The following is a 27,086-nucleotide window of genomic DNA, read 5'->3' as shown; positions in this document are numbered from 1 at the left end:
ACATTTATAAATCATGGACACTGATCTTTGCACTAAATAATTATCAAAGTAAAATCAAACTTTGAGATCAGATGTTCCAATTTGTCCCTCTTTTTCAAACCTATTCGAGACTGAAGAGTAAAATATGTTCAGCGATAAAGAGGAAGATGAAGCTTTTAAAAGCATCAAGACTCTGTCAAAGCTGCGCCAAACAGACAGCAGACCAGAGAAGTAGGCTGGGCTTTAGATGTTCAATAGAACCGTTTGCACTCGGGGTCCCCCTGAAATAAAGTCTTATCCTTCCATAAATACGCAGGAAGTCATTATATAACCTGCCATTCAGTCCTTCCTTAGAAAGATAAACAGGGAGAAGTTCATGGGAAAACATCCAGAGGCTGATTCACCAGAGTTTTGATTTAGATTAAAGAAGTTACTGCTGATAAAATGATGAATAATAAAAAACTGTTTTAAGAAAGACCTTATGTAAGATGACCCCAAACGGATGTTTAAAGGTATAGTGGACGATGTTTTATTTCCGGGTGAAACATCTAAATCAGTGGTCCCCCTAATCAGTGGTTTACGTAAGGCCGTCCTTCATGCTCATCCCAATTTTCACTTACCGTTGGTAAGTCTGACAAAAATTGCAAATCTTCTTTTGTAAAGTAAGCTTGTATGAGCAATGCAAACAGCAACCTTTAAACAGAGCGTGCACGAGGAGAAATGGGCTCCTGCACGCTCTTGCATTTGTTTAATAGGCCCTCCCTCTCAGGAGCTGGTACAGGGTTCTGCATGTGCACTTTTTTTTAAAGTGGAGAGGGCGGGTCTTTTTCAAAGATTTGTAAAAATTCTTCACTATACCTTTAAGTCATTAGTGGGAACGACTGATTTGGGTGGGGCAGAGTGAAAGGAACCTAGAATGATTTAGTTGGGGTTGTTTTGTGACTTGATGTGTCTGCCAAACTATTAGAGAACCGCTGTATTATCAGGCATTGGATGGAGGCTCTATTAAAGCTGTGTGGTCTGATGGGGAGGATTTAAAGAGACAGAATGTTTGGATGACCAACGAAGGAGAATGAGACTCCAGCCGGTAGATCAAGGACATGATGCTAACAGCAGCTTCCCTCACAGGGACTACTCCTACTTTTAACCTCTGAGCTATTGCTGCTATTTCTCTGCATGTTCTCCATCCTTTAACTTGATTGCCATGGTTACATCTGTTACTCAAATGTTTTATTATATTAGAGCCTTTCAGTGAGGACTGATGACAATGCAAAATATTCTAATGTGACAAAGAGATGTAGTTACCTCTCTACAGGGTTTAAAGGCCTCCATATCGTCTACCCCAGACGATATCAAAACATAGAGTCAAAAGTTTCAATTGAATTCAGCTTATTTCTATAGCGCCTCTTCACAAGTGGTCACTTTACAGAGAAATTCAGCCAGATCAATCCCTCACACCAACCATGCTTTTAGTGAAAGTGGAGAGGAAAAACTCACTTTGAACCGGAAGAAACCTCCAGCAGAACCAGGCTCAGTGTGAGCGGCCATCTGCTGAGGCTGACTGGGGTTCAAGGAGACGGAAACAGACATAGAAAAAGAAGCATAGATTCAAAAGGCAGCTGTCAACTAGCTCCACAGGCGGCCCCGTCCAGGAAACAGCCAGGCAGACGAACTCCGAGCCAGCTCCCATGTCAGAGCATGAAGAGAGCACATCCAGTTAGTCACAGTCAGAGAAACAGGACTACACTGAAAAACAGGCCAAGCTTCAACATCTATAAACAAAGGTGTTGATGGCACCAGTACAGCTAATATTTCTCTCCAGGATGGAGTCACAGCCAAACAGGAACAGACCAGATGAAGCTACTATGAGTAAAAGCAGAGAGAGCAGAACGTTAGAGATTGAACTAACAGATTCTGCAGAGTGGGAGAATAGAGATAGAATGAAGCAGAATGATGAAAAGGGGTCCCTATGTCCTCCAGCAGTCTAAACCTATAGCAGCCTGTGTGAAGAATGCGTGATGGTCAGCTTTTTATCAGTTCATAGATAAAACTAAAACAACCAGAAAAGGTTTATTTATGGATATAGTCCCAGCAATTGGCGAAAATCTTTCTAATAAGTGATTTTAAACAAATATAAAAAGATAACTTCTGAAAACAGTTTGAATTGTTTTTCTGTGTTTTATGTTAGTGCTGTGACGAGCTTCAGGCATCCAGGCCAGAGGGTTTGAGGTTAATAAGATTTTAGGTGTTTTATGTCCTTCATACAACGTTAAAAAGGTCAATTAAAATACATTATCCTAATACCTACATAATAAACAGAGGTTTACTATTTCACACAGAGGAAATAGACAGTTAAAGGCAAAGCTAAGATAAGTTCTAGATGAAGATACGGAGTTAATGGTCTGAGAACGATCTGTGATTAGATGTGTTTTGTGACAAACTTCACAGGATCATCCCAGGGCCGAGTATGAATTCAGAGTAATGAAGAAGTCTCTGAAGAAAGAGAGGAAGTCTCCACACAAGGTAAACAGAAGCATCCTTTCATTTCTTCCTTTGAAAAGGACGCCTTTCTTCAGACATGTGTGTGGTTGTGTTTTGTTGATAAATTGTTGGTAGAAGAGTCTGAATACAGACGTTAGAGTCTGCTGAGAATATCATGATAGATTCTGGTTCCCTAAACCAACTGAGGCCTGAGTTGGCCAGGGGTGCAAACTTGCTGCAAATACACAAGTTGGCAACAAACAGGAAAATGGTTAGGAAAAAATGCTTTAAATGAGCTTTGCATAAAGGAAGTCCTCCAGATCACTAGGGGGAGACAAATATTAACTGATATGGGACTTAAATGGAGAATTTGGTGACAAAGATGGTGACTGAGGTCGGGAACTGAAGCCAGATTTCACATTAATGTAGCTTCCCTTCAAATAAATACTTTAATTATAGTTCAGTTCAATTTAACTTAGTTTATTTCTACTGGATCAATTCACAACACATGTCACCTCAAGGAACTTTACAGTTCAACAAATCATCCAGTCAGATTGATTCAAAGTTTTCTATATAAGGAAAACCAGTTGATTGCATCGACTCATTGACTCTTCAGCAATCCCTCACACTAAGCAATGTTGTAGCGACAGTGGAGAGGAAAAAATCCCTTTGAACAGGAAGAATCCTCCAGCAGAACCAGGCTGAGGCTGACTGGGGTTCAAGGAGAAGGAAGCAGACATAGAAAAAGAAGCATAGATACAAAAGGCAACTGTCAACCAGCTCCACAGGCGGCCCTGTCCAGGAGACGCACAGCCAGGCAGATAAGCTCCGAGCCAGCTCCCTTGTCAGATCACTTCATGGGATCCAAAACTGCAGTGTGATATATGCTGTCCATTCACATAAATAAAAAACAGGTTAATGTAGCAGATTAATTTCCCAATAAAAGCCAATATAACATAACATAACACTTCCTACCTAATTACACTGTTCTTCCCAGTGGCCGACGGGGTAAATTGTACCACAGATTAACATTGAAGTGTAAAAGTATTTGAGAAAAGCACGACATTTGCTGTAAACCTTTAAATCCTGATGAACCGCCTGTGCATAACGGTGCTGGTTGATGCTGGGACTGCACTGTATTTGAGGGGAACAGACAGATTTATCAAAACGTTTATTAGAAACAGAACTGGAGAACCCAGGTTAGTGACCATGGCGGGCGGGGTCCAGAGCCAAGCCGTTCAGCCACATCTCCAGAGGGCACAGGGAAAGAAGTCCCAGTGGAACCACATTGGAAGCAGCGGTCAGCGGGCCCAGAAGGGGCAGATAATCCAGGAACCATGGCTCTGTACCATGCTGGAAGGCAGGCAACCTGGTCAAAATACTGGTCACCCGCTGGGGAGAAGAGCGGCCGTCATGGTGACAGAGTTCAGGAGGATACCCAGGAACCCGGGAGGGGGTGAGGCTGCTCTTCTCCAAATTCACCCCCAAACCCAGCCGGTGCACATGGGAGAGCACCAACTGAGTGTCCCGGATCACCTGACTGCGGGTTGTGGCACAAATCAGCCAATCATCCAGATAAGGCAGGATCTGAATTCCCAGTGCCTGCAGGGGGGATAGAGCTGCTGCCAAAACCCTGGTGAACACCCGGGGAGACAGGGAGAGCCCAAAGGGGAGTGCCCTGAACTGATAGTGGTGCCCCTGGAACGCAAAGCGGAGAAACCGCCAGTGAACCTGTGCCACGGGGACATGGAAATATGCATCCCTCAGGTCGATTGATCTAAACCAATCGCCTGGCGAGATCGCCTGTAGAACCCCTTTGGTCATAAGCATGCAGAAGGGCATGTCCTTCAGGTAGGTGTTAAGCGCTCTGAGGTCCAGAACTGGATGAAGATCCCCAGTCTTTTTGGGGACCAGAAAATACACAGAGTAAAAGCCTCCTGGATCCAGCAGGGGGTCCCCAGGCACTATCGCACCCTTGCCCAGCAGGGCACATAGCTCATTGGACAGTGCCTGTGCCATCAGAGGGTTGTTGACGATGGTCATCCGAACATTAGACGGGGGCCGGCGGCGGAGCTGGAGACAGTATCCCCTGGTCAGAGTGGAGAGCACCCAAAAATTTGGGGTGCATTTGCCCCAGTACGAAAGCTGACCTGGGGTAAAATATCCAACCACCGGCCCCAGTGCATCACCTACGGCCCCCTCAGCCCCTCTGAGGCCTAGGGGTGGGCCGGACTGGTTCCGCAGCCCGAAAGGGGTGCGAAGCCCTGGCCCCTGACCAGACTGTCTGGTCCTGAGTCACCCCTGAAGCGGGATCTCGAGGCAAGGCTGGGGCAAAGGACGAGCAAGAGGAGCGCCGTCCTGAGCCAGAAGCTGCCCAAGCGTTAGCGGGCCGACGGTCATGCCTGTGAAGCCCCACAAGCTGTTGCCTGGTGCAAAAAGCCTAGGCAGTGCGTTCTAGAGATTCAAGCACAGCTGAGCCGAAAAGTTCCTCTGGGACCACCGGCAAAGTGAGGAGTGTCCGTCTACAGGGTTCAGTGAGTGGCGACTGAGCCAGCCACACCTGGAGGTGAGCACGGACCAGGAGGGACAATGTACGACCCAGCTCCCGAGACCTCAAGGCGAAAGCCTGGAGAGATGCATCAAGCATGTCTAGAGTCGACTGGTCAAGCGATTGGCCCTCCAGGGCAAATGCAAGACCCTGTAACAAATGGGAGAGCAAGTTTCCAATACGCCCCATCCTAGCCTCTGAATCGAAGGCTCGGCAAAGCAGATCATCCATGATGCGACACTCCTGCCATGGACAGCGGGCGCTAGCTCGGAGGGCCTCCTCTGGAGGAACAATAAGGGAGGCAATGCCAGGTTCCACAGCTGGCATCTGCCCTAACCCAAACCTTGGGGCCTCTTGCATAGCAGCAAGGGCTCTCCCATCTAACATTGATCGAGAAAGAGTCCGATTATGGATCAGCAAGCATGGAGTTCCCTAATGTACTCCCCTGAAGGCGGGACAGTAAAGGTGGCCGTCCCACGTCCATGGCCCCTAAAAAAGGCGTTAGAGGTGGGAGGCTGAACCTAAGGAGAATCCACCCGTAACTGTGCAAGGCTAGCTCTCATAGCAGTCGCCACTGGCTCCCCCATGCCTCCCATGGAGATGCTTGATTCAGCATCCGACCCTGTGGGTGAAGTACCCGGGGCTCCCCTCGAAAAAGGCTGTCAGAAGCCGCCACCGAGAGGGCATCCTCATTGACGACTGAATCCTCATCGGTAGCCAGAGACAAAACCAACCCCCGATCAGGAGGGAGGTTGCAAAGACTGAAGCAGAGCCTTCATCTGGGATAGCTCCGAGGACAACTGATCCACCCTAGAAGACAGCCCACCGTCCGAATGGAGAAATTCTTTGCCATCGTAAACGGAACATCCGTTGCGGGACGTTTAGGGCGTACCCCCTGGTCAGGGGGCAACCGTTCCTGATGATGAGAGCCCATCCAGGGAATGGTCTGTTCAACTGAGGACAGTCGGGCCAGCCACACAGAATGGGGGAGAACGCTGCAATTGGAGCAGGTTGATTGAAAGATGGGTTGATTGAAAGAACAAATGTCTCATCATCGGCATTTGCTCCGTGATCAGAGGAAATGTTACTTGGCGCAGAACAGTGGTGAAAATTGGAAGTTCAGTTTAATATAATACAACTCTGTGAATAGTTCCGTCTGAAATGAATGAAAATAGTTATTTTAATGGTTATTGAGTAAGATATGTGGCGGTAATGTTTGGTTTATCTAAAGGTTTTTATCTGTTACTGTGTAAATGGGTTTGGCTGTAATTTGAGGACAGATTCTAATAGATCTGCAGCGTGGGGACTATAAATCTGATAGAAGTTTAATTTTTTTATTGTTGTTTTGCACAATATGCTTAGCTAAGTATTTTTTGTTGTTGAATATTAGAGATTTTGCAGATATATTTTGTAGATACATTGTTTAGATTTACTTATATATTTCTAACCCTTTTATAGAATAGAAAATCCCTTTATTGTCCCACAATGGGCAAATTTACAGCAGCAGAAAGATTTAAAATATAAGTTAAAATATAAAAAAAAAATTCTGTAAAGTGTTTTAACAATATAAAACTGGAGAATTAATAACCAATATGCAGCTATGGACATTTTTACAGTAATGGATATTTGAAAATAGCATCAACATCAGAGATGTGCAAAATGACAGCAGCAGGTTATTTAACTGACTAAGGTTTCTATCATTACATTTGATTTGATTTGTTCCTGCTCCCGGTGGTTGGAACCTTTATTCCTCTCTGGATTCTTGTTAATGTAGTCTTTGTTCACTTTAACTTTAAAAAAATAAATAAATAAACAAACAGTTTTGAAAACCTCGGTATTCATTCTTTTCCTGCTTTGTGTGTCAACTTTCATGGTTGCTAAGCAACAGAGCATAGGCGGTAAAACCCGCCGAAGGGTGGGCCTCTTCGAATTTACAGCCAAAACTCTTCCGGTCTCCTTATTTTCAAGGACTTCGAAGGATCCAGTCTAGGTAGACCGCGTCCTTGGAGGATGCAGCCCAGGTTTTCGAACAGAGCCTCTGGTTAAGAACAGGGCTGCCCGCACTGACGCGGCTCAGGGATTACGTCACACGGAGCGTCGTGCGCAGTGAAATCAGGACATTTCCTCACTTTCTAAAAAAAACCCGGGACGCCCGGGACAGGACGTGAAATACGGATATGTCCCGGGAAATACAGACGTTTGGTCACCCTACTATATAGGCTTCTGCTGATCACCGGTAGGACACAGGTGACTTTGTTGATACAAATTCTCGACCTGCGCATGAGTGATCATTCAGTGCTTGAAGCACCGCTTCTGGGGATCAGTAGGGATGTATTAGAACCAAGAGATCAGAGGTCCGAAGAGGTGCCGGAAGGAATTCCTGAACGGAGTCGGGAATAGTGCCAGCTTCGGTCCAAAGACGGTCCTGTCCTCAGCAGGAGTCTGAGGACAGGTCAGGCAAACAGATCAGAACGGATACGGGCAGGCTCAGAGGTCCAGATGCAGGACGGGTCAGGATCAGGTAATCAGAAACTCGATAGACAACTCTCAGCACAGGCTCAAATGGAGACTGAAGCAGGTGGATAAGATGAGCAGTGATGAGAACGGGCAAGGCTGGGCAGGTGAATTAAATGAGAGATCAGACCAGACATCTGCGCCATGATCATGACACACTGAGGATCCAGTTTCTGTCTTTCTTAAGGGTCTGATCCAGTATGAGTTGCTGCTCGTCTCCACCTTATGGTCTGAAACACTTTCTATTATCTGAAGATAGTTTGCAGCTTTTTCTAACTTGCAGTTGTTGTTTTCTACTTGCATACTTTTCCTTTGCGTGTGTTTTGTGTGTTAGCATAATTTATGTGTTTGCAGAAGGTTTTGTATTTGCAGGACGTTTGCACTTTGCTGCTCTTTGTTTGCTTTTTATTGTGTGTCAGACTGATCTTTGTCTTTGTTGAGCATTTATGTATTTGCTTTGAGTTTGCACCCCTCGACCATCACCAAATAATATTGTCACTCATATGCAATATTCTTCTCTCTCACTGTGCAATAACACATGCCAGCTACTATGTAGCCTGCGTAACACTTTTTACTTATTTTGTAAGGTCGGTACATATCTGCATTGCAGGTGAAATCATGCTTTTTTTGTACTATATAGACTCTTTTTATATTGTTTGTCGTATCTATCTTTAATGACATCTTCTTTTAGCTCTTTGTACTGTATAAAAGCCACTGCAACCAGAATTTCACTGAAGGAGTAATCCCAAGGGATAAATAAAGTTGACTCTAAGTCTCAAAACACTTGCAAACATTTCTACCTTTCTTTTTTAAGCCCCTGCATCTGCTGCCATCTAATAGTAACTCAACAAATACTGTAGACACATATTACTGTCACTGACATAAACCTGGTATAATTTTAATGTTGTAAAGTATTTTGCATTAAGTTGAATTTGTTTTAGCTCCAGTTGCCTTAAACAAACTTCATCCAAAGCGTGTTAATGTTGGTGCTCGGGTTGTCATGTACCTATGTCTTGATTTTAGATAGAAAAGCTCACATGTAGAGACCGCCTTCCTGCATACATGACTAACATCGTCATGATGCTGCTCATGGTAAGTCAAAAATAACTCTGCAGATATGATTCTACCCCAAATATTGTTAAGACTAAATGTTTTTTTCTTGTAACCCTTCCCTGATAGATTGGTGTGACGTTCGCCATTGTTTTTGGTGTGATCCTTTACCGGATCTCCACCAAAGCTGCTCTGTACATGAGCTCCAGTCCCACCACCAGAAGCCACGTTCAACTGACAGTTAAAACCACAGCAGCCATCATCAACCTGGTGGTCATCCTGATTCTGGATGAAGTGTATGGTGCTGTGGCCCGCTGGCTCACTGTTTTAGGTAAGCAAAGGAACTACTGCACATCCAGAACCCTTGCTCTTCTGAAGACTCTGAGTCACAGTCTTTTAAAGAGCCTCTCAGAGAAAAATGATTTTAATAGTTTATGTGTTATTTAAAGAGGAAAAGAATCCTAAAAATAATCCAATACTCTTGTGAACGATCAATAATAAATTGTTCATGATTCCTCAGCTACATAAAGGTTAATAAATGTATAGGACTGCAGTTGTTAAACATGTAGTCAGTCATTATATTTATTCATGTTGTAAATCAGCTGTAACCAATTAAAAATCAGCAGGGTCCGAATAAAGAAAATCCCTCATCCAGTAAAGGTCTGGAGACATTTTTAATTATAATCTGTTACTTTAAATAGAATTTATCACTTATATAAAATGAGGTTTTTATGCATCCATGGTATACATTGACTTTTTAAATAAAAAAATCTAAAAAATAGAAATTTTTCCATTTTAAAATCTAAAGTGTTTGTTGAAGTAGAGAACAACAATTGTTCAGTTTGGTTTGTAGAAAATTTCCTGATTCCCATATTTTCTCAAACACCTGAACTGAGCGTTTGTTATTTTCTTTCTTTTTTCTGTCTTAATGTTCGCAGTGGGCTTTATGCTGCCCTGCAAGGCTTTAAACCTGGGTTTGAATGCAGACTAAGCCATTCTAAAGCACATATCAAGGTGCTCATTTTGAGCCTGGTGGAGAATCCTGCTTCACAGCAGCAGGTTGAGCCAAACATGCTCGAAATGTGCAGGGTCATCTTTAAGCACGCCATTTCACTTTTCTTTCACCAGTTCACCGCAGTTCTTCCAGCAGTCCACACTTTCTCTGCTCTCTTTTTCTCATCATCTTCTCCTTCTTTCCCATCGCCCGGCTTGCCACAGGTTTGCCTGCTGTGTCTAAAAGTAACAGCAGCAGCAACCCAGACTGACAGCAGCTCATTGGCTAATCTGGATCACGTGCAGCCTGGAGCCGGACGCTCCGGAGGGCTTTACCGTATTAACAGGAGAAGCGGCGCAAGTGAAATTAGACACTGTCATTGGACAACATGCAGTAATTTATAAATGTTTTAAATCAGGTTGGGTCAGAATAGAAAACACCAAAGATTATGTAAGATATGTTTTTTATTTTAGATTTTAAGTTATTATCATCCTTTTATTCTCTAAACTTTTGTACTTTTATATTAACACTTATAGTAATAATAATTTAACTTTATTGATCTCACATTGGAAAACCTCTGCATTTAACTTATCCCCTTGGGGAGCAGTGGGCTGTCATTGTGCAGCGCCCGGGGAGCAATCAGGGTCTTGCTCGGGAACCCAGAGTGCAGGCTGTGGGATTCGAACCAGGTACTTGGAACCTTCTCAGAGTACAAGCGCACTGCTCTAACCACTAACCCGCCCCGGAGGTCTTTAACGGGGTCAGCGACCCCTAGGGGGTCAACAGAGGTACTGCATGGGGGTCGCTAAAGTTTTGGTTGATTAGATTTTTTTTATATTCCCTCCTGCAATTTTTTCCACTAATTGAAATGTCTTTAAATCCACATTAACATGAATTCAACAGACTGTAGTAAACAGATAAATGGAGGCAGAAGATGTCTTTCAGTCATCAATGCACACATTCAGCGACACACAGGAGCTCTTTCAAGCTGGACACCGTTTCATTCACACCTGTCCCATCAACCAGGAATCAGAAATACTTTAATAATCCCAGGGAGAAATTACTTTAGTTACATCACTCCATCTGTAATAGAGTGACTAGAGAACCAGTTTGATAGAACACAATTTTATGCAATATATATAATTAAGGGGCCCCGCTCCATCAGTTTGGGGGTCCTTGGCCTGGAAAACGTTGAAGACCCCTGCACTAAGCCAACTCTCCCCCCTTTGAGATAAAGGGCACCGTAACTAATATCAATCATTATAATTTATTTACTACAATAACAACTTTATTAATCTATAAATTATTATTTACCTTTAAAGAACTGTGGCTGTGACAAAATGCTGCTCATAGGAACACAAATATATAAAGTAAAAGGTAAGAAGAAACAGTAAAAAATAGCAAGGGAAATAATAAAGAATAATAAAAAACAACAGTTCCATCCCACATTGGATGCCAAATAATAAAGATGGGTTTTAAAAGTAGACAGTGAAGGGGCTGATCATGGCCCTGCAGCAGGAGCACTGAGAGCTCTGTCTAAACAGCAGGCGGCCAGTAGAGGAGAGACGATGGAGGTAATGTGATTCCTCTTTACAGATTCAGTAAGGATCCTGGTCGCAGAGCTTTGGACTGAATGCAGACATTTCTGGGAGGACTGGCTGATTCCAAGCTAAAGCCCATTAAAATGTTACAAATATATTGGCTGCTGTTTCAGGGTGGTGTTCAGAAAGAAAGGGTCTGACCTTCATCAGCTGTCGAAGACAATAAAAACTGGAATCTACCACTGCTTTAACCAGAGGATCTAATTTAAAGGAAAATTCCGGTCAGCAAGGAATAATCAATGGATCATTATTTATACAGTGCAGTGAATTAATAAATTTAGCATAAATTTAGCATTAATCATTAAAAAAATACGGAGGGGTTTGTCGTTGGATTGCCAACATCAAGAGGGAGGATTTGCCATCGAACTTCTGGCCAGAGAAAAAACAGGTAATATGTAGCCAACATTTGGAAGAAGAATGTTTTCAAGATGACTTGGATAATACTGTTGGGCACGTTACTTCGAAAAAGTAATTAGCTATAGTTACTAGTTACTTCTCCCAAAAAAGTTACTAAACTTATTAAACTTTTCTTAAATTATGTTCATAATTTCTTCCTTTTTTCTGCTTTCAGAGGCTCCAAAGACCGAGAAGAACTTTGAGGAAAGGCTAATTTTTAAGACTTTCATTCTGAAGTTTGTCAACGCGTTCACACCAATTATTTACATTGCTTTCTTCAGGGGAAGGTTACTACTGAACTCTTTTCTTATTTTCATCTATTTATTTCATTAATATGAATATTTAAATTTCCTATTTTCCCTTCTAGACTGGTGGGCAGACCAGGCAGATATCTATATGTTTTTGATTCTTACAGAATGGAAGAGGTGAGGCTCATATTCATTTCTATGAATCTGAAAATCAGTTTGTTTCCGTCTATGCACAGAAATCCTTATTCTAAAGCAAATGACTCAAATAAAGCACTGAGTGTGAATAGTGTCTGCAGAAACAGCACAGTCCAGGGATATCTTCTGTTTTTTAAATCAATTCTAATGCATAATGTGAACCCATAAGAGCAACCAGAGTCAATCTCCTGTTATTCAAATGTTTAATTAACATTTCATTGAGGTTTACTTTCTGCTACTTATAATTATAAAATAACGATAAGTTATCCTAACTTTTTTTGCTCCTGTTTTTTTTTTTTGCTTCTAACCTTCTGTTCGGTGTCATGGTGGGATTAAGGGACCTAACCCACATGCAGAACACACTCAGACACGGAAGAAAAGTTTAACAGTTTATTGATCACACAATGGATAATAAAGACTGATTATGATTAACAGGTCCGGGACTGGTCACAACAGGGTTCTCTGCAGAGAGGGACAGTTCGGTTAGCTGAGATCCAGGTTCAGTTGTTTGTTGAATTATGCAGGTCTGTACCTGTTCAGTGGTTGACTGAGCGGCAGAGGGAGGAAACCAGGAGGGTCCAGAGGCAGATGGTGAGCAGAGGGCTTGGCAGTGGCAGGGCTTGACTTCAGACTTCTCGGTGTTCAGATCAGAGGTTTTCTCCAGTTATCTTCTTGAGAGCGGGCAGGCAGGTTCAGACAGATTGATCATCCAATGATCTCCAGAGATCAGACAGGTAGTGCAGATGAGAAACTCTTCCAGAGTTTTCAGGATTCAGTTCGATTCTTCCTAGGAGGCAGAGAGAACAAAACTGGTTAGGTTCAGGTTTCAAGGGAGTCAGAGAATGAGACAGGTTGGTTGGCTCAGGCTTGCTAACTGTAACTGGCTTAACACTCTGGCACTGGAGTGTTGCGCTGCCACTGCTTATATGATGGTCTCCTGATGAGTTAACGAGCCGCAGGTGGAGAAGTCAGCTTCGGCTCCAGGAGGCCTAGGGCGCCCTCTGCTGGAGAAAGGTGGACAGACCTCCAGATCCCAACAGTACCCCCCCTCAACGACCGCCTCCTGGCGGTCCAGAAGAAGTGAATGGCAGAGACTCACGGTAGTCGTCGATCAGGGAGGGATCCAGGATGAAGGTTCCCGGAACCCAAGTGCGGTCCTCCGGACCGTAGCCTTCCAAGTCGACCAGGTATTGCCAACCGCGGCCCCAACGACGGGAGTCCACGATCCGGCGAACGGTGAAGGCAAGGTGACCATCAATGTCCCGGGCGGTTGGAGGGGAGTCGGACGGAGGGCACAAAGGGCTGGTCAGAACAGGCTTGATTTGAGACACATGGAACGTAGGATGGATGCGGAGTGAAGGTGGCAGGTCCAGGCGGACGGCAGACGGGTTGATGACGGAGGCTATCTTGTACGGACCTGAGGGATCTGAGGGAGAGTTTGCGGGACATGGATTTTAACGGAATATTGCGTGTGGAAAGCCAAACCTGTTGAATGGGTGAATAGGTGGGAGCTGGGCGTCGTCTGCGATCGGCGAAGCGTTTATTTTGGGCTGATGTCCGGTTCAGAGCGGCTATGGTGTCTTTCCAAATCTTCTGAAAACGGCGGATGTGGTGTTGAACAGACGCAACAGATATGTCTTTTTCATCGGTGGGAAACAGAGGTGGCTGATAACCTATGGAGATTTCAAAAGGAGACAGACCGATTGCAGATGAAGTGTGAGAGTTATGAGCATACTCAATCCAGGGGAGAAATTGACTCCAATCTGTCGGGTTGGTAGAGGTTAGGCAACGGAGAGTGGATTCCAGTTCCTGGTTCATCCTTTCTGTTTGACCATTAGTTTGTGGATGGTAACCTGAGGAGAGTGAAGATTTAGTGTCTAGGGCAGAGCAGAAGTTTTTCCAGACCTGTGCTGTGAACTGGGGGCCTCTATCGGACAGGATCTCCTGAGGGATGCCATGGAGTCGGAAGACATGCTTAAAGAGTAGTTGAGCCGTTTGAAATGCAGTCGGGAGTTTCCTGAGGGGAACAAGATGGCAGGACTTAGAAAAACTGTCAATAATTGTGAGAATTGAAGGCCGGTTACAAAATCCACTGCAATGTGGGACCAGGGACGAGATGGAACAGGTAATGGGGTAAGCAGACCAGAAGGAGGCTGATGGGATGGTTTGTTGCTGGCGCAGATGGGCCAAGCCAAAACATATTCTTTCACATCCTTATGAAGGGATGGCCACCAGAAACGGCGAGTGATGAGGGCAATGGTTCTGCTTATTCCTGGATGGGCTGAAAACTTGGCAGAATGCATCCAGTGAATTAGACGAGATCTGACAGAAGAGGGTACATACGTCCGATTGGGTGGTCCATTTCCTGGGTCAGGTTCAGAAGCTTGGGCAAGATTGATCAGGTCGGTGATCTCCCAGGAAACGGCCCCCATGGTACAGCTGGCAGGTAAGACAGAATCAGGTTCTTCAGGTTTATCAGGTGAGTATAGGCGTGAGAGAGAGTCAGGTTTAACATTCTTGGATCCAGGTCTGTAGGAGATGATCAAATTAAAACGTGAAAAAAACAGAGACCAACGGGACTGACGTGGATTGAACCTCTTGACAGACTGAATGTAGGACAGGTTTTTATGGTCGGTCCATACCAACAGGGGGTGTTCTGCGCCCTCCAACCAGTGCCGCCACTCTTCCAGAGCCAATTTGATCGCCAGAAGTTCTCTGTCTCCGACATCTTAGTTTTGTTCTGCTGGAGAAAGCCTGCGAGAGAAGAAGGCACGGGTGAGTTTTATGATCAGTGTCGGATTGTTGGGATAACACAGCCCCTACTCCGGAATCAGATGCATCCACCTCTAAGATGAACTGCTTAGAGGGGTCTGGTTGAATCAGGATTGGTGCACTGGAAAAAAGAGCCTTGAGTTTATTGAATGCAGATTCGGCTTCAGTAGACCAGTGGAAAGCTCTTTTGACAGAAGTTAAAGCAGTGAGAGGCTGGGCTGTCTGACTATAGTTTCTGATGAATCTTCTGTAAAAATTTGCGAAACCCAGAAACCTTTGAAGTTGCTTGCGATTCTTGGGGGTAGGCCAGTCCAGAACAGCTTTAATCTTGTCCTCTGATGGCTTCACCTGCCCGCCCTCGAGCACAAATCCTAGAAAGCTAACAGAAGGTTGGTGAAACTCACATTTTTCGGCTTTGGCTAAAAGCTTGTTCTCGAGAAGTCTTTGGAGAACCAAGCGGACATGTTTTTTGTGATGAGACAGATTCTTGAAATAGATCAGGATGTCATCAATATAAACGAAAACAAAGATGTTAAGGAAATCTCTCAACACGTCGTTAACCAGGACTTGGAAACAGGCAGGTGCGTTAGTCAAACCAAAAGGCATAACCAGGTATTCAAATTGACCTAGTGGGGTTTTGAAGGCCATCTTCCATTCATCTCCCTCTCTCATTCTGAGGAGATGATAGGCATTTCTTAGATCAAACTTTGTAAACACAGTTGCCCCTTGAACGGGTTCAAACGCAGAATTCTAACAGGGGCAAGGGATACTTGTTTTTAATAGTTATCTGGTTGAGTCCCCTGTAATCAATACATGGTCGGAGAGATCCATCCTTTTTCCCTACAAAAAAGAAACCGGCACCAAGAGTGGACGAGGACGGACGAATAATCCCGGCAGCTAGGGACTCATTAATGTATTTTTCCATTGTTTCCCTTTCAGGTTTGGAGATGTTGAAAAGTCGACTGCTAGGGAGGGGAAGCCCAGGCAATAGATCAATGGCACAGTCGTAAGGTCTGTGAGGAGGAAGAGAGAGTGCACTGACCTTGCTGAAGACTGGTGCCAGATCATGATAGTCAGAGGGTACTGAGGACAAATCAGGTGGTTCAACCTCCCTCCGATTGCTTGGCGACTGAATAGATGGTGCTGCGGAACGGAGACAGGAGACATGGCAGGAGGCAGACCAGGATTCAATGTGTCTCTTAGCCCAATTTATGTGAGGGTTATGTAATTCTAACCACTCATATCCCAAAACTAGAGACGAACAGGCAGATGGGAAAACAAAAAAGGATATGGTCTCTCTGTGGTTTCCAGAGATCAGAAGTTCAAGAGTCTGGGTTTGGTGTGTGACTTGATGCAACTTTTTTCCATCAATGGCTGAAACTCTAAGAGGTTTCTTCAAGGGAATGGTTTCAATGTTTAATTGTTTAACCAGGTTAGAATCTATTAGATTCTTTTCACAACCAGAATCAATGAATGCGGACAAAGTGAGGGTTTGGTCAGACATAAATAAAGTGGCTGGTAGTAACAGATGAGGAGACCTTTCAGATTGTAGATGGTCCACCAGGCTCCTTATATCCTCTGGCGGACCCCGACTTTTATCTTAGCTGGGCAGGTAGAGACAAAATGGCCGGGCTCACCACAGTACATTCTCATTCCCCTTGTATCTCCTTTGCCTTTCCTCGGTCGTGAGTCTGGTGTGACCGATCTGCATAGGCTCTACATCAGAGGTTTCTGTGGAGGGAGAGACGCCATGAGTCAAAGAGGCAGGTACAGAAACAGGCTGGTTACGACTCCTAGGTCTGGAGTCGGTTTCAGGTGACACCGGAAAAACAGAAGCACTGTTAGAAATTGAGGCAGGTACAGAACAGACATGGCTCCTTACTTTAGCTCTGGTTCTGGCTCGGAGTCTATTGTCCAAACGAATTGTAAGCCTGATTAATTCCTCCAGGGTAGCTGGTTCGTCAATGGTGGCTAATTCATCCTTTATTTCTTCGTTTAAAGCCTTGAAGTAAGCGCTTTTCAGCGCACACTCATTCCACCCGGAAGCAGCAGCCTTGACCCGGAAGTCGATCGAAAAATCGGCTACGGATTTATTTCCTTGTTGTAAACTTAGCAGAGCTCGAGAATCAATTGATTTGTCTGAATCTTGATTGAAAACTTGTGAAAATTCCTTGATAAATTCATCGAAGGTGCAAGTTATACTAGAAACTGAGGGAAATCTGGCTTCAGCCCATTCAAGGGCTCTTCCGGTCAATTGAGAGAGGATGAAACCTATCCTCCTCTTGTCATTGGAAAAACTGGATGGAGAGTGTTCAAAAATTAACTTGCATTGGAATAAGAAACCTTTACATTTACTAGTCAAGCCGGAGAATCTTACAGGAAGTGACGGACGGAATTCAGGAAATGACGGAACAGGTTCTGACCTTTGAGGCGGGTCTGGCTCCGGAACCGGAAGTTGGGCTGGCTTCGCTCTGGGAGTAGCATCTCTGAGATAGTTGGCTAATTGCTGCAAAGTTTGGTTAGTTTGGCCTAAGCGTGTATTGAGCTCACGGAGGGTGGAGTCGTGACCTTGGATAAGGGCTCCTTGTTCTTCAATCATCCTCCTGAGATGGACTGCTGGGTTAGTTTGTTGGCCAGAGTATTCTGTCATGGTGGGATTAAGGGACCTAACCCACATGCAGAACACACTCAGACACGGAAGAAAAGTTTAACAGTTTATTGATCACACAATGGATAATAAAGACTGATTATGATTAACAGGTCCGGAACTGGTCACAACAGGGTTCTCTGCAGAGAGGGACAGTTCGGTTAGCTGAGATCCAGGTTCAGTTGTTTGTTGAATTATAAAGGTCTGTACCTGTTCAGTGGTTGACTGAGCGGCAGAGGGAGGGAACCAGGAGGGTCCAGAGGCAGATGGTGAGCAGAGGGCTTGGCAGTGGCAGGGGTTGACTTCAGACTTCTCGGTGTTCAGATCAGAGGTTTTCTCCAGTTATCTTCTTGAGAGCGGGCAGGCAGGTTCAGACAGATTGATCATCCAATGATCTCCAGAGATCAGACAGGTAGTGCAGATGAGAAACTCTTCCAGAGTTTTCAGGATTCAGTTCGATTCTACCTAGGAGGCAGAGAAAACAAAACTGGTTAGGTTCTGGTTGCAGTTTGTAGCACAGACCTGAAAAACGCTAACATCTACTTCCAGCCGCCACCAACAGTAGAGGAAAAACCCCAAGAGGCGAGCGGGCCTGAGGCAGCTGCTGCTGGGGATTCCCAGTGACAGCGCACCGCCGGTATGTGGGGGGCTGAGCTGCTCCCACAGAGAAATTATCTTTGAAAGCAGGATGGTAATCTGGATGAACTGACTGCACAGACCATGTTTTCAGGTGGACCTTCTCACTTCAACATAGATTCAAACTACTTTTTAACCGCTGATCACAGCAAATATAGCAAAGCTGCTCTCTGGCATTGAACACAGGAGCAGCTGAAGCATCAGACGCATCTGGACACACTTTACTTGACGTCTGACCTTGATGTGGACAAGCATCAAAACCGCAACAGCAGAAGCTTCTTTGCTGCTTCTAGTTCTTGCGGTCTAAACATAGCATTATTCATTAAAATAAGCCAAGCGACTCTCAATTTTATCCGCTATTGTTCCAGGCAAAGAAAGGATAGGATAGCTCCGCCCAACCAATTTCAACCACAGCTAGAGCCTCCGAATTAAACTTACACAAGCATCGAAAATGAAACAGTGTGCGCGTTTTTGCTGCTTCTGCTGCGTGTGGTCTGAATGTAGCAGCACCAATCATTGCAGCCTCACTACATGCACAGACTTTAAAGGAATAGTACACCCAAAACATGATTAGCCTTCATTTTCTACTCACCTCCATGCTGAACAACACTCTGGAGTACTTTTTTGATATCTCAAATGCATCTGGAGATCTGGGAGACTTCTTGCTGTCTGCTGACATTCAAATAATGGAGGTCTATGGCGCCCGAGACAGAAAGGTCCACAAAAGTCCACAAAAACTTGTCAATATTCCTCCATACTGCTCGTCCAATGTAATCCAAGTGTCCTGAGTGGGTAGCATCCAGAATTTACTCGAAACGAAGTCATTTAGAACGTTTTAGAGCCTAAACAGTAGTGTATAGGATTTCCTAATAGCGCCCCCATGCGCGCTCACGATTCTACGGAAGCCGGCAGACCAAACCAGCGCATTCAGCTCGGCAAAGAACTCATGCTCTTCCTCAACACTGAAGTCCTCAGACATTTTTCTTTCGTTGTTTCTTTCTTTGCACAGGTAAACAGCACATTTCTTCTTCTACGCTTGCATTATTGGAAGAGCAGCCGCTGAATGCGCACTTCCTTCCGGTTTGGTCTGCCGGCTTCCGTAGAATCGTGAGCGCGCATGGGGGCGCTATTAGGAAATCCTATACACTACTGTTTATGCTCTAAAAACATTCTAAATTACTTCGTTTCGAGTAAATTCTGGATGCTACCCACTCAGGACACTTGGATTACATTGGACGAGCAGTATGGAGGAATATTGACACGTTTTTGTGGACTTTTATGGACCTTTCTGTCTCGGGCGCCATGGACCTCCATTATTTGAATGTCAGCAGACAGCAAGAAGCCTCCCAGATCTCCAGATGCATTTGAGATATCAAAAAAGTACTCCAGAGTGTTGTTCAGCATGGAGGTGAGTAGAAAATGAAGGCTAATCATGTTTTGGGTGTACTATTCCTTTAAAAACGTTTAGATTCTTTAGCTGCGAACCAGATTTGCTCAGGAGTTCAGAGAGCTTCGTGGCTGAGCTGCTCCATCAGAGTCTAGCAGCAGAAGCTCTTTATTCTCATCGCCCCTCAGATGTTAACCTGCATATCTCTCACTGAGACAATGCTTATTGTTTGACAGCCAGTAAAATAAAATCAGTAAAAAAAAAATTAATAAAAATCTATAATAAATTGTCCATCGGAAATAAAGTAAAGTCTGCCAGGCGCTCTTCCCAACCCTATTCTCAGAAGGACTTTTATCTTCTTGACCTGCAGCTGGATTTCTAAGGCCAGAGGGTCTCCCATATTCTCTCTGCTGACCGTAACCCATGCAGCCACTATCATGCACTGAATTTGCTGCCCCCTAGAGTCTGTTTCTATGAAGTACATTTAAAAATGAGCAAAGTTGCTTTGGCTGTACCAGATGTGATGAATTTTCAGTGTTACAGATTGATTAGATCAGTGTGTAAACCTGTTTCTGGGAGAATGGCCAGACCCTCCTATAAACCGCAGTCTCTGAAGAGGTGAAGCTGTTTGCAAAGGCCGAGCCAAAATCAAGAAATCCCCCTCAAGATAAAAACTGATGTCACTCTGATTCTTATGTTTGTAGAGAGTATTTAAAACTCTCGCTGCATATCAGTCGCCCAAGGGCCTGTGAAACAACTCCATCCAATGCTGTAATAAGAACTGTAGCTGTAGCATCTTATGTTATCTCTAATTTTCTAATCATTAATGATGCTGTGTAAAGGCAGAGTTATTTTCTGGTGTTACTCTTTTCCCTGTGTCTCTGGTTCCCAGTGCTCTGATGGAAGCTGTCTGATGGAGCTGTGCATCCAGCTGAGTATAACCATGCTGGGAAAACAGCTCATTCAAAACAACCTCTTCGAGATTGGAATACCGTGAGTAAATCTCAGGCTTTGGCACAAAACATCGATTTTAAATCAAGTTTTAAAACTAAGCAGCAATTTTTATAAAAACTGCAAACCTTTAAAAAGAACATTTTAATCATGAATCTGTCGGCAGAGTAAACTTATCAAATCTATCTTGTTTTTTTTTTCCCCCTCACATTTTTCAGCAAATTAAAGAAGCTGATTCGATACATTCAGTCGGAGCAAGGAGCTTTTCAGGAGGAGGAGAGACAGAAGAAGCTGCGCAGATATGAAACGGACCACTTCCTGGAGCCATTCGGGGGACTGACGCCTGAATATATGGAGATGAGTTAGTAGAAGGCATTCATTTTATGAACAGACTACTTTACAGATTAAGGCTGGACTTTAAACAGTATGCACCAAAACCTCATGTCGATGAGTTTTACATCCTGGTTGATGAGTTAAATCCCCATCCAGTCATCTGGTCTTTAATGGAAATAATAAATATATGGCCTAACAGAGAAATGAGAAAGTAAGAAATCCTTTGGTAAAAGTAAAATAATTAGCTTTTTTCAAACTAGCGATTTGTTAGTTTTAACCATTGGCAGCTGGTGGAGTTCTCTCCAGGTGGCGCTATAACTTCAAAAACCAATCAAATGTATACTAAGGTATCTGTCATAAAAGGGGACTGATGGACCCAGGATTCAAGGTGAGACAGTCAGTAGGAAAGTTCAAAACGTTTATTATAACAAAACTAAGAGAACAGAAGCGGGTTGCTGTGGAGCTGTGGACCTGCAGGAGGGGGGCGGGGCTCCGCCCAATCACTAACACTCTCTGGAGGGAGAAACACAGGTAAGTGACCACAATAATCAGACAGGGAATGAGTATCCGTGTGAGTCACTTACCTGGTTTAACCTTTCAGCCAATTCTCTGCGTAGAAGGTAGGATCCGGTGCAAAGCATTCCAGGGTTTCCCTGATCTATGCAGCCACCACAGAGAGCAGATGAGACCGATCCAAGTCAGAACTGGACAGTTCTGAGATCCAGGAGTCCTCTATTCGATTAGGAGTTCCGATCCACACAGGAACAGACAGAAATGGGGTTCCAGGAATCCACAGAGCATCCAGGCCGGTTCAGAGTTCCAGAGAGTCCAGCAACGTGTTCACAAAGACATGCTGAGATGAAGACAGGCGGGCTCATTGGTTGAGACAAGACTAGGTACCGGGGTTTCTGCAAGACTTTAAACTGATCTCCTCCTAAAAGCCAGCCTTATAGGAATAAAACTGATGCTCTCCGCACCATCAGGGCCCCGCATAGAAGGACCAGAGCACAATCAGGAAAGAAGGCAGACACAAAAACCCTCTCAATCCGCTTACCGCCAGGAACCAGGACATGAGCCATGGAATAAACTAACTAAACAGACAATAACAGGCATAAACAGACAATGATCTGGCCCTGATAGCTGGGCTGAGCCGAATATAAAGCAGAACGTACAGGTGGATGGGATCAGAATAAAGCAGGTGAAAGACATGAACATTTAAGGCCAGCTATCAGCGCAGGTCATGACAGAATCACAGCAGTATATATACGTACATGAATGCCAACAACATAAAAACTACATTCTAACATGTTCTACAAAGTACTTTAAATCAGTCCTTCCTGTCTTTATCCATGCTGGGTCAGATCCTGACGTTTGAAAAATGAAGCAGGCAAAGCAAAATAAAGCGTTATCTCGCTGCATGCAGTTAGCCTAGCCTTGTAGCTAAATAATTGCTGCTTTACTTATCACTTAAGCTTAAATATTTATCTTGCGCATCTAAAAAATTTTTTATATATTTCCAATTTTTTAAATTTAATATTTAAATTTTTTTGTCTTAATTAAGGTAATTGGGTGGGTGGTGCAGCGCCTTAACGCTCTCTATTGGCTATCCACCATTGGTTTTAACAAATTTATAGAAAATAACTCCAGACCTAAACTGATTCTGGATGAATTCATCTAGTCCTAAATCTGTGCTTCATAAAGGCTTGATAAGAATTTCAAGTCGCATAAAACAGGAGTGGAACTCCAGGCTAAAAAGTAAGCTTGGAGCAAAGCCAAAGTTGGCTAATGTTGGATGAATTCGCAACATATCGAGAAATGCTGATGAGGAGTAATTCCTCAAATACAGTAGCAGCCATTCAAAATGGCCCTTCCCAGTAAAATGCCAGCCAAATGGCAGCCCACTTCCCTGCAACATGTTTTTACTCTGACTCCACCCTTTCACTGAATTACAGGGTCTGACCAGGAGATGGCGCTAATCTTTAGATCTTAATTTCCACAAATCATGGCAGAAAGAATATTATAGAACAAAGATTGATGTTTGAAAAGGAATTGTAGGGGACCATCCAAGGACTAGACAAGGAAAGTGGGGAAATGTTGAATGGCTACTACTGTAGAACTAACCTGAAAGGGCACTAATGCACCCAGTTATACGGAATCCAATTCATGACTGAATTGGTTTCCGTATCCAGTTCAAGACTGTCCCCCAACCACTCTGTAGAAATCAGGGAGTTATTAGTTTGGTGCTGCAGAGATGCTAGTTGCCTCCTATCCCTTCTGCACAATTCAAGCAGTGATTCTCTGAGGTCAGAATTCTTCTAAAAGAACAAATATGCAATGAAACTAAAACACACGCTGATTTATTCCCCTGGTGCATTTTGAAGGTTTCAGATTCATAACCACCAAGCTGAAATATAACACACACACACTTTCCATGCGTCATACCCTCGCATGTCGAGGATGCTTGGAAAGATAATTTAACAGATGTGTCTGAATAAAAACACTTTTAGAAATGACGGTCTTTCCACCATCAGTCATCCAGTCATTCAAGCAAACACTGATGGTGGTGAGCTACATTGCAGCCACAGCTGCCCTCACTGATAGAAGCAAGGCTGCACTGACGCCACCGGGCCTCCTGACCACCATCACTAGGCAATGCAGGTGAAGTGCCTTGCCTAAGGACACAATGGACCTGAAAGCTGGAGGTGGGGCTTGCAAGGCAAACTCCATCCGACGCCACTGTTGCTGATCTGATCTCAACTATGTCTTGGTAGTTTTGAATGAGAATGAAAGAGAATGAGATGAGATGAATCTGAGATGTCAAACAGTGAGCAGTGAGAGATAGCGTGTTAATTTGTAGCTGAGCCAGAACTGAGACGGTGGATCCAAGTAAAGAGATGAGTGAATGAGAGACATATTGGAAATCAGCACAATACGTCTCATTTTCTCTTAGCTGAGATCTGGAAAAGAAAGAGATATAGAGAACTACCACCGCTCTCACTGTCAGACTTATTTTTCAAAAGAGAGATTTAAGAAGAATAAAAAAACACACTCTGGTATCAGTCAGAACTCATTTATATCTAGGAGATGTAAATTTGACATAAAGGATATCTGATCTTCAATTCTGCTTTGCTAAGGGCCAGCCTTTGCTAGGGGCCAGTCTTTGCTGAGGGCCAGCCTTTGCTATGGGCCAGTCTTTGCTAAGGGCCAGCCTTTGCTAGGGGCCAGTCTTTGCTGAGGGCCAGCCTTTGCTATGGGCCAGTCTTTGCTGAGGGCCAGCCTTTGCTATGGGCCAGTCTTTGCTGAGGTACAGCCTTTGCTATGGCCCAGTCTTTGCTAAGGGCCAGCCTTTGCTAGGGGCCAGTCTTTGCTGAGGGCCAGCCTTTGCTATGGGCCAGTCTTTGCTGAGGGCCAGCCTTTGCTATGGGCCAGTCTTTGCTGAGGGCCAGCCTTTGCTATGGGCCAGTCTTTGCTGAGGTACAGCCTTTGCTATGGGCCAGTCTTTGCTGAGGGACAGCCTTTGCTGTGGGCCAGTCTTTGCTGAGGTACAGCCTTTGCTATGGGCCAGTCTTTGCTGAGGTACAGCCTTTGCTATGGGCCAGTCTTTGCTGAGGTACAGCCTTTGCTATGGGCCAGTCTTTGCTGAGGGACAGCCTTTGCTGTGGGCCAGTCTTTGCTGAGGTACAGCCTTTGCTATGGGCCAGTCTTTGCTGAGGGCCAGCCTTTGCTATGGGCCAGTCTTTGCTGAGGGCCAGCCTTTGCTATGGGCCAGTCTTTGCTGAGGTACAGCCTTTGCTATGGGCCAGTCTTTGCTGAGGGACAGCCTTTGCTGTGGGCCAGTCTTTGCTGAGGGCCAGCCTTTGCTATGGGCCAGTCTTTGCTGAGGGCCAGCCTTTTCTATGGGCCACTCTTTGCTGAGGTACAGCCTTTGCTGAGGGCCAGCCTTTGCTGAGGTACAGCCTTTGCTGAGGGCCAGCCTTTTCTATGGGCCACTCTTTGCTGAGGTACAGCCTTTGCTGAGGTACAGCCTTTTCTATGGGCCACTCTTTGCTGAGGTACAGCCTTTGCTGAGGTACAGCCTTTGCTGAGGGCCAGCCTTTTCTATGGGCCACTCTTTGCTGAGGTACAGCCTTTGCTGAGGTACAGCCTTTGCTGAGGGCCAGCCTTTTCTATGGGCCAGTCTTTGCTGAGGATTCAAATGAATGATCCTTGAACCAAATTATATAAAACTGGATTTTATTCAATTATACTATTAGACCGATTTTAATGCATTTGAATTTTAACTGTTTTAGGATTGTGTCCTTGGATAATTTATTTTGATTGAATATAATCTAAATAAATGAAATTTAATTGGATTATTTTGTATTCTTGTTTTTTTTTTTGTTTTTTTTGCAGTTATCCAGTTTGGCTTTGTCACGTTGTTTGTGGCGTCTTTCCCTCTTGCTCCATTATTCGCTCTCCTCAACAACATCATTGAAATACGGCTTGATGCTAAGAAATTTGTAGCCGAGTTACGAAGACCAGTGGCGGCGAGAGCCAAAGATATTGGTGAGTTAGAATAAACCCATTTTCCTTTGTTGAGGTGCAGTGAGGTTAACTGTTCAGGGAATTATTGTTTTACTTTCATGTGTAGGTATATGGTACGACATTCTGAGAGGAGTGGCAAAAGTTGCTGTTATCATCAATGTAAGTAAAATGAAACACACACATCTGTTAACAACAAAAAAAGTTAAGAAAAACAATCCACTTTGTTTTCAAGTTTGAAGACGTTTCTCTTCCCATTCAGGAAGCTTTTTCTGCTGGTTGACCCGCTCGTTCGGTTCAATTTGCATGTTTTCTAATCGAAAACATGGCTTTTTTTTGGTCCACTCTATAAAACCTCAAAGTTAATGCTATTTCTGACATTTTTATTGAAAGAGCTTCCTGGGTGGAAAGAGTAACGTCCTCAAACTTGAAAAGAAAGTCCAGTGGATTGTTTTTTTAACTTTTTTGGAATGACAATGACCTGGATGACTGAGAATCTTCACCAGCATCTGTAAACATGTATACTTTGAATTAGATTATGCCAGACCTTTAACTTGGAATATTTCATAGGGTGTTCACCTTGGTGTATCATATCTCCAGCTGTGCATGGTGTATCGGGGTCGGGGGATCCTCCCCATGGAAAATGTTTAAATTTAGACTCTGAAACACTATTCCCTGCATTTTGAGTTGGAATGCAGCTCACATTTTGTCTTTGTTTCAACACTACTTTAGTCCTGATTATTGGAGGTATGTGTGCTTGACTAGAGGTGGAAATGTCATAAGGAATACCTGAAATCATTTTTAGCTACAATATTATGTTTCATAGGTTAATTCAAACATAAGAAAGTCTAATGCTACGTTCACGCCGCACGCTATCAAAGAAGCTTCTGCTGCTTCATTTCTGATGCTTGCCCACATTAAGGTCAGACGTCCAGTAAAGTGAGTCCAGATGCGTCTGATGCTTCTACTGCTCCTGTGTTCAATGCCAGAGAGCAGCTTTGCTATATTAGCTGTGATCAGTGGGTAAAAAGTAGTTTGAATCTATGTTGAAGTGAGAAAGTCCTCCTGAAAACATGGTCTGTGCAGTCAGTTCATCCAGATTACCATCCTGCCTTCAAAGATTTTTTCTCTGTGGGAGCCGCTCAGACCCCCACATACCGGCGGTGCGCTGTCACTGCGAATCCCCAGCAGCAGCTGCCTCAGGCCTGCTCACCTCTTGGGGGTTTTCCCCTACTGTTCGTGGCGGCTGGAAGTAGATGTTAGCTGTTTGCATGTACGTAATCCAAACTGCAGGCACCAGGATAATAAAATCAAACATATTTTGCCAGCAGGTTTCAGCATTTTAAGTTAATTTAGGCGTTAATAAACTGTTTCAGAGGAGTGATCATAGCGCTCTGCATCAGCAGTGCTGTGTCTGTCTCCCTGCCAGCTCCCAGACCAGTTTCTCTGATTGGTTGATGTGGCGCCTCGTCCAGCAGCTAAATTTAAAATATTCCAACTACAGCAGCTGCTGCTGGGGAAATCTTTTATATTTGAGTAACGTTTCAAGGGTAAAATAGTGCATACCAAAGCTGTACATCCCAAAACCAGGGCAAATAGTTTGTCATTTTATAGTAAAGGCCGGACAATGTAAGACTGCATGCATTGCTAGCTATAAGCATGCATTATGTTAAAATAAAAAGAGTAAAGAGACTAAAAACAAGGAAGGAGAAGGTAGAAGACCTGAAGACGTTACTGGACATCACAGCACCATCAGAGATCCTGATTTAAGGGAGAGTCGTTTCTTTAACACCATGACTTCCTGGAAGAAGCACCAGAGCAGGCATGTGTGGA

At 44.2% G+C, this 27,086-nt stretch overlaps 1 protein-coding gene across 1 annotated transcript in view; it reads left to right on the top strand.

The window, feature by feature from the left end:
• LOC119793857 (anoctamin-1-like) overlaps positions 1-27,086 on the top strand; it is a 75,577-nt gene that overhangs the window by 40,185 nt on the left and 8,306 nt on the right. The window contains exons 14-22 of the mRNA XM_038301141.1: positions 2,428-2,502; positions 8,546-8,614; positions 8,702-8,903; positions 11,739-11,850; positions 11,931-11,988; positions 20,341-20,441; positions 20,618-20,760; positions 25,125-25,277; positions 25,363-25,415. Of these exons, the coding sequence (XP_038157069.1) occupies positions 2,428-2,502; positions 8,546-8,614; positions 8,702-8,903; positions 11,739-11,850; positions 11,931-11,988; positions 20,341-20,441; positions 20,618-20,760; positions 25,125-25,277; positions 25,363-25,415 (966 nt within the window). The remainder of the gene's footprint in view (positions 1-2,427; positions 2,503-8,545; positions 8,615-8,701; positions 8,904-11,738; positions 11,851-11,930; positions 11,989-20,340; positions 20,442-20,617; positions 20,761-25,124; positions 25,278-25,362; positions 25,416-27,086) is intronic.

Source organism: Cyprinodon tularosa, unplaced genomic scaffold (genome assembly GCF_016077235.1).
Source record: "Cyprinodon tularosa strain WSP-4 unplaced genomic scaffold, ASM1607723v1 ctg461, whole genome shotgun sequence".
NCBI classification, from domain to species: domain Eukaryota; kingdom Metazoa; phylum Chordata; class Actinopteri; order Cyprinodontiformes; family Cyprinodontidae; genus Cyprinodon; species Cyprinodon tularosa.
Note: the sequence above shows the minus strand (reverse complement) of the source record. Positions and strands in the feature narration are given on the sequence as shown.